The following is a 17,136-nucleotide window of genomic DNA, read 5'->3' on the forward strand; positions in this document are numbered from 1 at the left end:
CCTAGTATTGGGTACTAAAAATTAATCTCTAATATCATCTCTAATATACAATTAAACTTACATTGCAATAATAACTTATTATTTAACTTATAACTTCAAATATATCTGTCAGATTAGTATTTAATGGCGATTATAAACTTAAATGTTAAACTCAGGTTAAACGTAAAAAAAAATATTAATACAAATGTTGAATAAAACCATTAAAAGCAGGACAGTCAGTAAAAACAGTTTTTACAGAAAGTAAAAAAAATCAATAAATATTTCTGTAAGTTTCGAGTGTCCAATATGACACCATACACTCACATAAAGGATTATTAGGAACATCTGTTCAATTTCTCATTAATGCAATTATCTAATCAACCAATCACATGGCAGTTGCTTCAATGCATTTAGGGGTCTGGTCCTGGTCAAGACAATCTCCTGAACTCCAAACTGAATGTCAGAATGGGAAAGAAAGGTGATTTAAGCAATTTTGAGCGTGGCATGGTTGTTGGTGCCAGATGGGCCGGTCTGAGTATTTCACAATCTGGTCAGTTACTGGGATTTTCACGCACAACCATTTCTAGGGTTTACAAAGAATGGTGTGAAAAGGGAAAATTACTCCAGCATGCGGCAGTACTGTGGGCGAAAATGCCTTGTTGATGCTAGAGGTCAGAGGCGAATGGGCCGACTGATTCAACGCTGATAGAAGAGCAACTTTGACTGAAATAACCACTCGTTACAACCGAGGTATGCAGCAAAGCATTTGTGAAACCACAACACGCACAACCTTGAGGCGGATGGGCTACAACAGCAGAAGACCCCACCGGGTACCACTCATCTCCATTACAAATATGAAAAAGAGGCTACAATTTGCAAGAGCTCACCAAAATGGGACAGTTGAAGACTGGAAAAATGTTGCCTGGTCTGATGAGTCTCGATTTCTGTTGAGACATTCAGATGGTAGAGTCAGAATTTGGCGTAAACAGAATGAGTACATGGATCCATCATGCCTTGTTACCACTGTGCAGGCTGGTGGTGATGGTGTAATGGTGTGGGGGACGTTTTCTTGGCACACTTTAGGCCCCTTATTGCCAATTGGGCATCGTTTAAAATGCCACGGCCTACCAGAGCATTGTTTCTGACCATGTCCATCCCTTTATGGCCACCATGTACCCATCCTCTGATGGCTACTTCCAGCAGGATAATGCACCATGTCACGAAGCTTGAATCATTTCAAATTGGTTTCTTGAACATGACAATGAGTTCACTGTACTAAAATGGCCCCCACAGTCACCAGATCTCAACCCAATAGAGCATCTTTGGGATGTGGTGGAACGGGAGCTTCGTGCCCTGGATGTGCATCCCACAAATCTCCATCAACAGCAAGATGCTATCCTATCAATATGGGCCAACATTTCTAAAGAATGCTTTCAGCACCTTGTTGAATCAATGCCACGTAGAATTAAGGCAGTTCTGAAGGCGAAAGGGGGTCAAACACAGAATTATATGGTGTTCCTAATAATCCTTTAGGTGAGTGTATGTACACAGTTTGATCAGTAATATTTAAATAGGGTTATTTTCCTATAATTTGTTATAAACACATTCATTCCATTTGCCATATTTTTTTTTAAATGTACAAGTATAGTATGTGTTTGTCAGATTTAGATTTTAAATCAGATTTTAAGTCTAATAGGGTCTTTTTACTATTGACAGTAAAGCAAGACTTGAGGGTTCTTGCACCTGGGTTTAGGACTCACCTCATTTAGTTCGTAGTTCCTCTGGGTTTCCAGTGCTGAGAAAAGCCCTCCAGTGTAATCCTTGCTCGGTGTCAAGGGTAAAGGAGAGGAGGAGCCACTGTGAACAGGAGTCCCTGTATAAGTAGTAGAGAAACATATGCAATTTTAAGGTTTAAAAAAAAAAACATAAGCATTGCAATTATGGGCACTGAAGACCATACTTATATCTCTGCGGCCGACGAATGCACCGGTGTGGATTGGTGGATTTTTTTCACATAGCAGCGAAATCGACATATAGGACCCTATCTTGCACCCGGCGCAAATGACTTTGTACACTGACTTATGTATCATTCCTATTTTGCACCCGCGCAAAGCATACTTTTCCCTCCACAGACACACGTCGGTTAACTAAGAAATACACTTGCGCTCCCCGGGGCGGTTCAGCGCAAAGAGGAGGCGTGTTCCGGCGCAAACTTTCCCACATGCTATTTTGCTGTTCAATAAAACAATTGCGCCACTGACCAGAAAAAAAACTAGTCTAAAGTCAATGGCGCGTTGCGCATACATTCAGATGCTATTTTAAGCGCGCATGCTTGGCCATAATACAGAGTGTGAACAACGGCCACACACTGTAGATGGTGATATAAAGCTCTTATTGGTTTGTTTCCCGTTACGCCCAAACCCCACCTATGAATAATGAAGCTACTTCAGACCAACCCCTTTTAGATTTGCGCCAGGCGCAAGAGGCATTTATCCCGCCGGGAAAATAGCAACAGCGCCGGGATCCGCCCACAAAGTTACTTGCGCTTTGCGCTTTGACACTTGCCTTTCAGATCGTTAAAATAGGGCCCATAGTTATACATACTGTATAAAAGCAATATATCATTCAAAACTGTAAAGGGTCTACATACAAAACATTGTGCTTTTGTAAAATAAAGAAAACAAACAGGGTGTGCTTTCTGCCATCTCTCCCTCCGTGAACCTTTTTCTGGAGGACGTCATAAAAATTAAACAAAACTCAGCGAATACTTGTTACACAGACATGATCAATATATCTAAAAACATTTAAGAGTCTACATTTAAAATATACAATTAAAAACAAATACAAATATTCTCAGTTTAGGTAACCTGAATGGAAAGAGAGAGATCGTTTTTTTTTTAGTCTCATTATCCGCTAATTTGAACATGCCTACTGACAGCGCACTCAATAAAACGCATACAAGTTTCATCAGATTTATTTACTTTACATCATTTTGGGATGCGGAAGAAGAGCATGCCTGTGTTTTATTTTTTATTTTTACATAAACATGTACATATTGACTAGTTTGGCTTTGACTAGTTTTGACTAGATGAGTGAAATCGACTGAAATATGTTGAAATATACAGTGTCTTTGTAATCAAATTTATTCATCCCCCATTGTAAATCAGGGTTATAGGCAAAATTTATAGACTTTCAGCTGTTTGGAATGAACAAATCATACAAAAGTAATTTAAATAGCTCAACACAACAAATGTTTCAAGTGGTTTCCCCAAATTCAACTAAAAATACAACTTCTAATGACTTCTGCAGTAGGGGTGCGTAAAGCCTCAAAATTATATCACGATATTTCATGAATATTTGCAATAATGACATTTATGACGATATAGGAAAAAATATTATTTTTACATAAATGTTTTCTCACTCATTGCGTTTTTACAATGGGGTAATTTTGTTGTTCAGAGTTTACACAACACAAGGAAGCTTGATTTCAATCTTTGAATTAAATTTTAAAAAGTAGAAAACATTTATACAAAATAATAAAGATACAAATAAAGATAAAAGTTTTTGGGTAGGTCTAACACTAGTAATTCTAAAAACTGAATAAAGTAATCAAATAGTAAAATAAAAAAAGTAAAATAACACTGATAGTCTTTTAGTCCTGACTAAATTAAATAAATAGCTTTAATTGTAAGGAAACATAATTATTAGCCTATCTTTTGTTGTTTTGACAACAACATTAATGAGAGACACATATAAGTGCACTACAATCCATCGCGCTCTTTAAGATCACTAAATTCGAGGCTTCTGGTCATTCCTAGGATATCTAAGTCCACTAAAGGAGGGAGGGCGTTCTCGCATTTAGCTCCTAAACTCTGGAATAGCCTTCCTGATATTGTTCGAGACTCAGACTCGCTGTCCCAGTTTAAAACTAGATTAAAGACGCATCTCTTTAACCAAGCATTCACTTAATGCTTAACCTTTAATACTACTGCTGAATCAGTTCGAATGCATTAACACTATGAACATCAGCTATGCTAATTATTTCCCATCTGCCTTTCTGCTGTTATCTCGGGACGCTAGTCCCGAGGTAAATAGCGTTCGTCAGCTCCAGTTTGTATCCAGCCTCTCACGGAGACTTTAGATGCCCCAATGCCTGTGAAGAGACGACTCGACGCCTGTGAAGAGACGACTCAAAGCCGGCGATATGTTATGCCATAAATTAATACATGATTAACTAACTGTATTTTTCTATGTACATTTCCGAAATGCACTTTCTGTAAAGCTGCTTTGAGACAATGTGTATTGTGAAAAGCGCTATACAAATAAATTTGAATTGAATTGAATTATATGATAATGCACGGATCCATTACTGTTTTCATTATACTGTCTGCCATTTAAGACATAATCGACTGTTTTCACTATTGTACTAACCAAGACTGGAATTGACACAATTTGGGTGTTTTTTCCCCGTTAAAGCGATATAATCCGCGAAAAATAACTTTTGTTACTCGCGAGCTGCGTGTGAGGTGGCTGTACTGTATGTATGCACGCAGAGAAAACCATCTCTTACTGTGCGTTCACACCGGACGCAAATAGCGCGTCAAATTCGCGTCTACCGCGTCTAGTTTGACGCTTGACCACTTTCTGTTAATCGGTGCGACGAGTGAAACTGATGCACGTAAATTTCCCTTGGGTCCACCAGACCCTTCGGTGGCGAACCCAGTTCGGCGAGTTTCACCATTTGCTCCAGGAGCTGCGCCTGGATGACAGCGGTACTTCCGCCTGTCCTGCGCCCAGTTAAATGACCTGCTGTCCCGCATCGGAGCGAGGATCACCCTTGCCCTCACCCACCTAATCTGTAATTTATTTTTGTCTTGATGATAAATGGAGCCAGCCTAGGCTACTACAAAAGTGATTAAACTGTCCTGTGTTTTTTTCCCTCACACAACACAGACACGAACTATGTTCGTGCACTGAAGTATGTTGGTTCTCTTTACATTAGAATAATAATAATGTTTCATATAATCTAGATTAGATATGGAATAAATAGCATACAAAATGAATGTCTCATATATTAAAATCAAGTTTTTATGTGGTAAAATATTTACTTCACCACGTGACAGCAGCAAGCTGGCTCCTGATTGGTTAACACGGCGTGAATTTGATGCAGAAGTTCAGATTTTTCAACTCGGCCGGCAGACACGAATTCACATCAAACGCGTGAATGTACAAAAAGCACTAAATAAATCATTCGCGCGGAACGCGCCAGACGCTCAATTCGCGTTATTCGTGCCATTCGCGTGAACTTGACGCGCGAATGAGGCGAATTCGCGTCTACCGCGCCGCGCTCTACGCCTCATTCGCGCTGCAGGAATTTTTTACGCGCGTAACGCGTCTTTGCATTGACTTAACCCTCTGGGGTCCAAGGTGTTTTTGGGGTCCTGGAGGTGTTCTGACATGCTCTGACATTTGTGCTTTTTTTTAGTTATTTATAAACATGTTAATGGCAAAGGTGTAAATTCACTCTATATAGCACAAACAGGGCTACCATAATATGTGAGCAAGAGGTATGTACATGTTTGTATTTTTGAGAGAATATTGTTTATGCATGGTTATTGAAAAAACTAAAACTTAAAGTTTCTGAAATAAGGCCACAAACACATACTAAATATGTGTCCACAAGACTTTTGACTAATGGATGTTCTCGCCTAGGATTTTTGCTTAAAAATGATCTGAAAATCATCCTGCCAAATTATTCAAATAAAACAATACATTGATTTAAATTTAGTAAAACACTTTTTGTTTGGAAAGGCAATATGCGAAATGGGCGTGACTCATGTATAATGGTCTGATTCTCACCTGTGAAGACAAAAGACCTGATTAATGAGCCTGCATAATGAGCTTTTCACAGGTGTGTCACAAGAGCCACAGTTGGAAACATCTAGAAAAAAATAGTATTTCCACTTGTATTTTTGCTTGCAAATTGTATAATATCCGAGTTGAACATTTCTAGTAATTGTGTAGTTAATTCTCATACTGTATTTTCAGAAAGTTTTGGATATGTATCCTCTCCCCAAATTTGTCACTAATAAAACAATACAAATAATACCTTTTAAGATTTTTTTTATATCTACCTTGTAAATATATTATTTGCTATTTTATTAAAAAGGTTACAATTACAGCAACAATTAAAATAACAATATTTCAAGTGTAATATTTCTTTGTAAAAACTAAAGTATACATTTAATCATACATATTTCAAAGTTAAGGATTCATTAGTTTGAATAAAGCCTACATTGGAACACGCCCGCGCTCTCCGTGGGTGTGTCAGATTAGCAGAATAATGAGCTGAGAGAACGATAATGAGATCGGCCGACACCTCTCTCTTTTTTTTATAGATTACATAAACAGAGAATATTTATTTTATTTTTGAATTAGATATTTTAAAAGTACAAACTTAAATGATTATAAAGATATATTGCTCGTGCTTGTGTGAATAGTATTCGCTGAGCTTTGTTTAAGTTTAGAGACATGCACCAGAAAAAAATGTAACGGAGACATAGAGGCAGAAAGCACACCCTGTTTATTTTCTTCATTTTACAAAAGCACACGGTTTTGATGTTAATGTGAGTGTACACAAATAAAAGAAGACCCTCTATAGTTTATAATCATGTATTGATTTTATTTATATGACCAAAAATGACGGAGTATTTTAAGTCTATGTTGCTGCTATGTGGAAAAAAAAAACAGCAAAACGCGCCGGCGCGTTTCTGGACCCCAGAGGGTTAAAGGCGCTATATAAGAATAAAGTTATTATTATTATTATTATTATAATATGGACTTTTTTTTTTACTTAGAGATATTCATCACCTTTTATGTCAAATTCTAACATCTAAATTAAATTATATTAGAATAATAACACAATACCACTGTTACCAGTTAAATTAAATCATTAAATCAAAATCCATCTTTGCAGTGCAGAGGAGACACAGAAGCAGCATCAGAACTGGCATTAATATATTTACACTCCATTTAAAATTGCATAAATAAAGCTATGAGATATTCAATTTCTTTCAATTCTTAATTCAATATTTAAATATGAACTGATTTCTAATTGTAACATTTTAATTACAGGGTACTAAATGTGAAAATGTGAAACTAAACCCGCCAGTAGGTGGCGGCAAGTCACTGTCTCAGGGAGTCACTCATTCAAACGATTTGTTCAAACGGCTGATTCATTCAGGAAGTGCAAGTGATTGTTCATTGAATCGTTAAAATGATTAGCTCAAAACGCGGATTTCAGTCAAGAAATCATCGCTGTCTTTTGCATTGAGACTCTGCTACGGTTTCATTTTGAAATTCTCGTCAGCGAAATAAAGGGAAAAAACAATATTGACAATATTGTTTATAAAATGTAACTCACAATGTTAATTTAACTGTTATATAAAATAAATATCATATTTGCAATTGTGCACGGGAAAACAGCCCTCTTGCTGATGTAATACTGTATGATAACAACATATGATATATAAAATACAAAAACTTTATACGTCTATTAGGGAACATACCTATAACTGCATTGACACATCACATAGTGAAAGCAAGAATGAGAGACAAATGTGATGTCATCGTGCAGTGCGCCCTCGTACATAGTTAACGTTAAAGTAAAACAATGATTACAATATCATAATAGCACACCACTACGCACATTAAGAATAAACTTACAATTGAACTGAAATTAACCAGCTTTCTTCTCCTCTCCTGCTGTTTCGCGTGCATGACACAGTAATGCTGGCGCGAATGTGACGCGAAATGTCACGTGAACGAGCAAATACACAAAGAACAAATAATAAATAAAAAAGTACGCTAATTAGTTTTAATTTGGAAAACATTTAGATATGTCTAAGTCAAATTGCCATAGAAAATTTAAGACCTTTCATAAGTAAAAATAAGACTTTTTAAGACTTTTTATAGCCTTAAATTTTTTTAATCTAATTTAAGACTTACGACTTTTTAAGGACCCGCGGACACCCTGTTCTAAAGAATGCTTTCAGTACCTTGTTAAATCAATGCCACGTAGAATTAAGGCAGTTCTGAAGGCGAAAGGGGAAACAGTATTAGTATGGTGTTCCTAATAATCCTTTAGGTGAGTGTATATACACGCACAGATATTTATTTAAAATACACATATACATAAAGGGTTTCCACACCATGGTTAACTTCAAATTCAAGGACCTTTCAAGGACTTTCCAGGTCCAATACCCTCAAATTCAAGGACTTAATGTGGGGAACATCACAACTGAGAGCAAGGTTACATCGCTACATTGTTACAGTTTTCATCTGTCAAACAACTATGCAAAAAAGATTTTTTTGCATTTATTTTTGGCCATATGACAGACAACTGATGTCGTATTTATGTTTCGCATAAAATTGTAGAATATTCGGTACGTCCTAAATGAAAATAATGATAATAATCAAATAAAATATTAAATAAAATAAAAATGTGTCAAGGTCTTGGAACTGATTATTTCAACATGACAACTTGACAGCACAACAATAAACCATGAGAACCATGTGATCAAGTATGTGAATTTGCAACAGAACACATTATTTTACATTTGTTTATTTTATTTATTTATACATAACTCTTCAGTATATGTTGGTGTGCCTTAAGCAGTCATTCTGAAACAGTAATCACGTTTTTGACAATTCGCAGGGATGGGATAATTTTTTCCATTTTTTATTTATTTACGACATTATTATGTAACTAGATGGTAAAGTTTCGCAGACAAACTTTAAGTTGGCTTGAAAAAGCCTAGCCAGAAAGTTTGAAAAAGTTTTAAAATGTTCTAGCATGGTTTAACATGATTTTACCATGTTTCTTGTATGGTTTACCACATTGCTAGCATGATTTAGCATGTTTTAACATGACCATGGATGGATGGATGGATAGATAATCAAGATTAGTTAGGAAGAAAGATTAATTAGAAAGAAAGATTAGTTAGAAAGATAGATTAATTAGAAAGAAAGATTGGTTAGAAAGAAAGATAGATTAGTTAGAAAAAAAGCAAGAAAGAAAGATTAGTTAGAACGAAAGAAAGAATAGAAAGAAAGATTAGTAATAAAGAAAGAAAGATTAGAAAGAAAGAAAGATTAGCTAGAAAGAAAGAAAGATTAGTTAGAAAGAAAAAGATTAGTAAGAAAGAAAGATTTGTTAGAAAGAAAGATTAGAAAGAAAGATTAGAAAGAAAGATAGAATAGTTAGAAAGAAAGAAAGATTAGTTAGAAAGAGAAAGAAAGAATAGTTAGAAAGAACGATTAGTCAGAAAGAAAGAAAGAATAGTTAGAAAGAATGATTAGTTAGAAAGAAAGAAAAGTTAGAAAGTAAGATTAGTTAGAAAGAAAGAAAAGTTAGAAAGAAAGATTAGTTAGAAAGAAAGATAAGTTAGAAAAGAAAGAAAAATAGAAAGATTAGTTAGAAAGAAAGATCAGTTAAAAAGAAAGATTAGATAGAAATAATGAAATATAGATTAGTTAGAAAGAAATATTAGTTAGAAAGAAAGAAAGAAAGAAAAAGAGGTTAGAAAGAAAGAAAGTTTAAAGAAATGTTAGAAAGAAAGAAAGAAAGAAAGAATGATTTGAAAGAAAGAAAAATAAGAAAGAAAGATTAGGTAGAAAAATAGATTAGCAAGAAAGATAAGGTAGAAATAGATTAGTAAGAAAGAAAGAAAGAAAGAAAGATTAGTTATAAAGAACGATTAGTTAGAAAGAAAGAAAGATTAGTTAGAAAGAAAGAAAGATTAGTTAGAAAGATTAGTTAGAAAGAAAGAAAGTTTAGATAGAAAGAAAGATTAGTTAGAAAGAAAGAAAGATTAGTTAGAAAGAAACAAAGATTAGTTAGAAAGAAACAAAGATCAGTTAGAAAGAAAGATTAGTTAGAATGAAAGAATGATTAGTTAGAAAGGAAGAAAGATAAGTTAGAAAGAAAAGTTAGAAAGAAATATTAGTTTAAAAGAAAGAAAAATTAGCTAGAAAGAACGATTAGTTAACAAGAAAAAGATTAGTTAAAAATAAAGAAAGATTAGATAGAAAGATTAGTTACAAAGAAAGAAAGATTAGTTAGAAAGTTAAAAATAAAAATTAGTTAGAAAGAACGATTAGTTAGAAAGAAAAAGATTATTTAGAAATAAAGATAGATTAGTTAGAAAGAAAGAAAGATTAGTTAGAAAGAAAGACAAAGAAAGAAAGATTAGTTAGAAAAAAATGTTAGTTAGAAAGATTAGTTAGAAAGAAAGACAAAGAAAGAAAGATTAGTTAGAAAGGAAGAGAGATAAGTAGAAAGAAGTTAGAAAAATATTAGTTAGAAAGAAATAAAGAAAGATTTGTTAGAAAGAACGATTAGTTAGAAAGAAAAAGATTAGTTAAAAAATTAAGAAAGATTAGTTAGAAAGAAAGCAAGATTAGTTAGCAAGATTAGTAAGAAAGAAAGAAAAACAGATTTCTTAGAAAGATAGAATAGTTAGAAAGAAATAAAGATTAGTCAGAAAGAACGATTATTTAGAAAGAAAGATTAGTTAAAAAGAAAAAAGATTAGTTAGAAAGAAAGATTAGTTAGAAAAAGAAAGATTAGTTTGTTAGAAAGAACGATTAGTTACAAAGATTAGTTAAAAAGAAAAAGATTAGTTAAAAAAGAAAGAAAGATTAGTTAGAAAGAAAGCAAGATTAGTTAGAAAGAAATAAAGATTAGTAAGAAAGAAAGAAAAACAGATTTGTTAGAAAGATAGAATAGTTAGAAAGAAATAAAGATTAGTTAGAAAGAACGATTAGTTAGAAAGAAAGATTAGTTAGAAAGAAAGATTAGTTAGAAAGAAAGATCAGCTAGAAAGAACGATTAGTTAGAAAGAAAGAAAGATTAGTAAGAAAGAAAGAATAGATGGAAGGAAAGATTGGTTAGAAAGAGAGAAAGATTAGTTAGAAAGAAAGAAAAATTATTTAGAAAGAACGATTAGTTAGAAAGAAAGCAAGATTAGTTAGAAAGAAAGAAAGATTAGTAAGAAAGAAAGAAAAACAGATTTGTTAGAAAGATAGAATAGTTAGAAAGAAATAAAGATTAGTTAGAAAGAACGATTAGTTAGAAAGAAAGATTAGTTAAAAAGAAAGAAAGATTAGTTAAAAAAGAAAGATTAGTTAAAAAGAAAGAAAGATTAGTTAAAAAAGGAAGATTAGTTAGAAAAAAAGATTAGTTAGAAAGAAAGATCAGCTAGAAAGAACGATTAGTTAGAAAGAAAGAAAGATTAGTAAGAAAGAAAGATTAGATGGAAGGAAAGATTGGTTAGAAAGAAAGAAAGATTAGTTAGAAAGAAAGATCAGCTAGAAAGAACGATTAGTTAGAAAGAAAGAAAGAAAGATTAGTTAAAAAAGAAAGATTAGTTAAAAAAGAAAGATTAGTTAAAAAGAAAGAAAGATTAGTTAAAAAGAAAGAAAGATTAGTTAGAAAGAAAGATTAGTTAGAAAGGAAGAAAGAAAAATTAGTTAGAAAGAAATATTAGTTAGAAAAATTAGTTAGAAAGATTAGTTAGAAAGAAAGACAAAGAAAGATTAGTTAGAAAGGAAGATAGATAAGTAGAAAGAAGTTAGAAAAATATTAGTTAGAAATAAAGAAAAATTTGTTAGAAAGAACGATTAGTTAGAAAGGAAGATTAGTTAAAAAGAAAACGATTAGTTAGAAAGAAAGAAAGATTAGTTAGAAAGAAAGAAAGATTAGTAAGAAAGAAAGAAAAACAGATTTGTTAGAAAGATAGAATAGTTAGAAAGAAATAAAGATTAGTTAGAAAGAACGATTAGTTAGAAAGAAAGATTAGTTAGAAAGAAAGATTAGTTAGAAAGAAGGATCAGCTAGAAAGAACGATTTGTTAGAAAGAAAAAGATTAGTAAGAAAGATTAGATGGAAGGAAAGATTGGTTAGAAAGACAGAAAGATTAGTTAGAAAGAAAGAAAGATGAGTTCAAAAGAAAAAGATTAGTTCAAAAGAAAGAAAGATTAGTTAGAAAGAAAGAAAACTTAGTTAGAAAGAAAGAACGATTAGTTAGAAAGAAAGAGAAAAATTTGTTAAAAAGAGAGAAAGATCAGTTAAAAAACTTTAGTTAAAAAGAAAGAAAGATTAGTTAGAAAGAAAGATTAGTTAAAAAGAAAGAAAGATTAGTTAAAAAAGAAAGATTAGTTAAAAAGAAAGAAAGATTAGTTAAAAAGAAAGAAAGATTAGTTAAAAAGAAAGAAAGATTAGTTAGAAAGAAAGAAAGCAAAATTGGTTAGAAAGAACGATTAGTTAGAGAGAAAAAGATTATTTAGAAAGAAAGATAGATTAGTTAGAAAGAAATATTAGTTAGAAAAATTAGTTAGAAAGACAAAGAACGAAAGATTAGTTAGAAAGGAAGATAGATAAGTAGAAAGAAGTTAGAAAAATATTAGTTAGAAATAAAGAAAAATTTGTTAGAAAGAACAATTAGTTAGAAAGAACGATTAGTTAAAAAAAGATTAGTTAGAAAGAAAGAAAGATTAGTAAGAAAGAAAAACAGATTTGTTAGAAAGAAAGATAGAATAGTTAGAAAGAAATAAAGATTAGTTAGAAAGAACGATTAGTTATAAAGAAAGAAAGATTAGTTAAAAGAAAGATAGATTAGTTAGAAAGAAAGATCAGCTAGAAAGAACGATTAGTTAGAAAGAAAGATTAGTAAGAAAGAAAGATTAGTAAGAAAGAAAGATTAGATGGAAGGAAAGATTGGTTAGAAAGAAAGAAAGAAAGATTAGTTAGAAAGAAAGAAAGATGAGTTCAAAAGAAAAAGATTAGTTCAAAAGAAAGAAAGATTAGTTCAAAAGAAAGAAAGATTAGTTAGAAAGAAAGATTAGTTAGAAAGAAAAAAAGATTAGTTCGAAAGAAAGAGAGATTAGTTAGAAAGATTAGTTAGAAAGAAAGAAAAATTAGTTAGAAGGAAAGAATGATTAGTTAGAAAGAAAGATTAGTTAAAAAAGATTAGTTAAAAGAAAGAAAGATTAGTTAGAAAGAAAGATTAGTTAGAAAGAACGATTAGTTAGAAAGAAAGAAAGAAAGAAAGAAAGAAAGAAAGAAAGAAAGAAAGAAAGAAAAAATAATTAATCAGAAAGAACAATTAGTTAGAAAGAAAGAAAGATTAGTTTAAAAAGAAAGATTAGTTAAAAAGAAAGATTAGTTCAAAAGAAAGATTAGTTAAAAAGAAAGAAAGATTAGTTAGAAAGAAAGAAAGAAAGATTACTTAGAAAGAAGGATTAGTTAGAAAAATATAAGTTAAAAAGAAAGAAGGATTAGACAGAAAGAAAGATTAGTTAGAAAGAACGATTAGTTAGAAAGAAAGATTAGTTAAAAAAGAAAGAAAAAATGATTAGATAGAAAGAAAGATTAGTTAGAAAGAAAGATTAGTTAGAAAGAATGATTAGTTAGAAAGAAAAATTAGTTAGAAAGATTAGTTAGAAAGAAAGAAATATTAGTTAAAAGGAAAGAAAGAAAAATTAGATAGGAAGAAAGATTAGTTAGAAAGAAAGGAAGATTAGTTAGAAAGAATTAGTTAGAAAGAAATAAAGAAAAATTAGTTAGAAAGAAAGATTAGTTAGAAAGAAATATTTGTTAAAAAGAAAGAAAGATTAGATAGCAAGAAAGATTAGATAGCAAGAAAGATTAGTTAGAAAGAAAGAAAGATTAGTTAGAAAGAAATATTAGTTAGAAAGAAAGAAAGATAAGCTAGAAAGAAAAAAGATTAGTTAGAAAGAAAGAAAGATTAGACAGAAAGAAAGATTAGTTAGATAAAAAATTATTTAGAAAAAAACTAGTTAGAAAGAACGATTGGCTAGAAAGAAAGATTAGATAGAAAGAAAGATTAGTTAGAAAGAAAGAAATATTAGTTAGAAAGAAATATTAGAAAGATTAGTTAGAAAGACAAAGAAAGAAAGAAAGATTAGTTAGAACGAAAGATTAGTTAGAAATAAAAGTTAGAAAGAAAGATTAGTTAGAAATAAAAGTTAGAAAGAAAAAGATTAGTTAGAAAGAAAAATATTAGTTAGAAAGATAGATAAATTAGTTAGAAAGAAAGATAGATAAATTAGTTAGAAAGAAAAAGATTAGTTAGAAAGAAAGATTAGTTAAAAAGAAAGAATGATTAGTTGGAAAGATAGATAGATAAAGTTTATTAGTACACTGAATTATAGTTTAATTGAGACTAGGGCTTCAGGGAGTTTAGATTTGAGTTTTTGTGTTGTGCACTACTGGGCCACGTAGCCTTGGCTCAATTTGAACATTCTGCAATGAAAGTCTATAGGATTTAATGATATGTAATATTAATTTTCAAATCAGGAAGTCAAATCAGTCTGAAAAGATAAAGCAACACGCGTCAGAACAGTGTCTGAGCCGAGGTTTGGTGGTCGTAGCTTTAACGGTCTAGGAGGATACAGTCTAAAATTTGGCTCAGAAGAAGAATAATATTAACTAGAATGTACATTTCCTGAAGAAAATGTGAGTGGTACTTGCAGTGGCAAAACTCACCACTCGGTTGCTAGAGTGTGGCAAATGATTGCATACGAACCAACAAACATGTCTACGATGTTCTGGTGCTGAGATATGGGTTATACATGTGTTCAGGTGGTTGCTATGCAGTTGCTAGGGTGTTCTGGGTGGTTGCTATGGATTTGCTAGGTGGTTGCTAGGATGTTCTGGGTGGTTACTACTTTGTTGCTAGGTGGTTGCTAAGGGATTCTGGGTGGTTGCTATGGTGTTACTAGATGGTTGGTAGTTGTCACAGATGGTTACTATTGGAGTTCTTAACATTTTCTTGGCATGATTTAGCACTTACCTAACCGCTATTAGCATGTAGCTATTCACAGCTAGCATGTGTAGCATGTTGGAAGTCCTGTTTGCTGGCATGAGTCAAAAGAGCCAACCCCCACGTCTATACGACGTTCTGATGCAGATATATAGGTCTTGCAAAATGGTTGCTAGGGTACTTTGTTTGGTTGCTAGGGAGTGGCTTGGCATCTGCCAATCATGAAACTCCAAAAGCTGATTGTCAGTGTGAATGATATAAAGCAACTCCCATGCCTCTGTGACACTTAGAATGGAAGATATACCTCTTTAGATTTGGTTGCTAAAGGTGCTCAATAATGGTTACTAGAGAGGCGCTAGGAAGTGTTGGCATTGTTCATGATTGGCTGTTAGCTGCCCAGAGTCAAACTTGTGTTAACCCCATCTCTACATGATGTTCTGATGCAGAGATCTAGGTCTTGCAAAATGGTTGCTAAGGTACTCTGTTTGGTTTTTAGGGAGTGGGTTGGCAGCTGCCAGTAATTTAAAGTCCAAAGGGTGCTTGTCAGTATGATTGATATAAACCAACTCCCATGCCTCCGTGACATTCAGAATGGAAGATATCCCTCTATAGGTTTTAGTTGCTAAGGTGCTCGACAATGGTTGCTAGGGAGGGGCTAGGAAGTGATTCATGATTGGCTGTTTGCTGTCCTGAGTCAAACAAGACCACCCTTGTGTTTCTAAGACACTTCTATCTGGAGATATCCTTTTTATCTCTTTCAATGGAAGTCAATGAAACGTTGTTAAGGTGCTCTAAATAGTTGCTAGGGCGTGGCTTAATAGGTTCACAATGATCCCCAGAGACTGACTGGTCGTCTGAGTAAAATGAGCCCGCCCCCTTGTCTCTATGACACTGACACATATCCAGAGCTATGTTCAATACAAAATCCCTATGCAATTTACCATAATAGGAAAAACACCTGCATTTCATGGGCCGTCCTTCACCATAGTAAGTCAATGGGGCAACTTTGGGGAGCTCCTGCCCCCCAGGGGTGCAACTTTTACCCCATTGTGAGGTATGTTCTTACAGAGCCTGTCAGCCTCTTCAAATGTGGTAAATCACACCTTTCTGTGAAATCCTCGCTGTGAGCTATGAGTCGTCAAAGTTTGTCGCAATGTTAAGTCTATGGGATTTTTCGGCCGCTTTTTCGCCCCCGGGGCGAACATCGTATCCCTGATCTCTTAGAAAAGTCATAGCACACCATTTCCGAATAATCTGCACGATTTGATGCCTCATTTGTGGGTCTGTGACAAAAGATGCGGGAGGAGTAGCGTGTCAAACTTTCGGCAGAATAAAGAAGAAGAAGAAAACTAGAACGTACATTTCCAGAAGAAAATGTAAAGTGGTGCTTGCAGTGGCAAAACTCGCCACTCGGTTGCTAGGGTGTGGTACATTATTGCATACGAGCCAACAACCATGTCTGTACGATATTGTGGAGCTGAGATATGGCTTATTCATGTGTTTGTATGGTTACTAAGGTACTCTATATGGTTGCTATGGTCTGCTTATACAGTTTATGAGATGATATTTAAAGACTAGATGACAGTCTGAGTCAAAAAGCCAAACTCCATGTTTCTACTATTTTCTGGAGCTGAAATATGGCTTGTAAATGTTGTTTTATGGTTGCTAGGGTGCCCCAAGTGGTTGCTAGGGCACGGCTATGAAGTTATTATGTCACTACTTATTGGCCTCTTGATATGCCGACTCAAAAGAGCCCAATCCCAAGTCTCTATGACCTCCTGGTCAAAAGATATGATCTCACAAATTTTGTTCCCAATGTTAAGTCTATGGGACTTTTTTCGGCCGATTTATCGCCCGCCGGATGATCATCGTACACCCGATCGCTTAGAAAAGACATAGCACACCTCTCCTCAATGAACCGGTCGATTTGACACCTCATTCATGGGTCTACGACAAAAGCTGCGGGAGGAGTAGCGTGCCAAAGTTTTGTCTAGGTGAATAGTAATCACAATACTAGAATGTACATTTCCAGAAGAAAATGTGAAGTGGTGCTTTCGGTTGCTCGGGCGTTGCTAGGCGGTTGCCAGGGAATTCTGGGTGGTTGCTATGGTGTTGCTAGGCGGTTGCTAGGGTGTTCTGGGTGGTTGCTAGGGTGTTGCTAGGGTAGTTGCTATGGTGTTGCTAGGAGGTTGCTATGGTATTCTGGGTGGTTGCTAGGGTGTTGCTAGGCGGTTGCTATGGTGTTCTGGGTGGTTGCAATGTTGTTGCTAGGCGGTTGCTAGGGTATTCTGGGTGGTTGCTAGAGTGTTCT

General features: G+C 33.7%; 1 protein-coding gene across 3 annotated transcripts in view; it reads right to left on the bottom strand.

Annotated features, from left to right (window-relative positions):
• LOC143740254 (MSL complex subunit 3-like) overlaps positions 1 to 17,136 on the bottom strand; it is a 272,665-nt gene that overhangs the window by 50,552 nt on the left and 204,977 nt on the right. For all 3 annotated transcript variants that reach the window (XM_077232341.1, XM_077232344.1, XM_077232347.1), the window contains one exon: positions 1,740 to 1,852. In XM_077232341.1, coding sequence (XP_077088456.1) covers positions 1,740 to 1,852 — 113 coding nt within the window. The remainder of the gene's footprint in view (positions 1 to 1,739; positions 1,853 to 17,136) is intronic.

This window comes from Siphateles boraxobius, unplaced genomic scaffold, assembly GCF_051911475.1.
Source record: "Siphateles boraxobius isolate OS27281-9 unplaced genomic scaffold, OSU_SipBor_1 17, whole genome shotgun sequence".
NCBI lineage: Eukaryota > Metazoa > Chordata > Actinopteri > Cypriniformes > Leuciscidae > Siphateles > Siphateles boraxobius.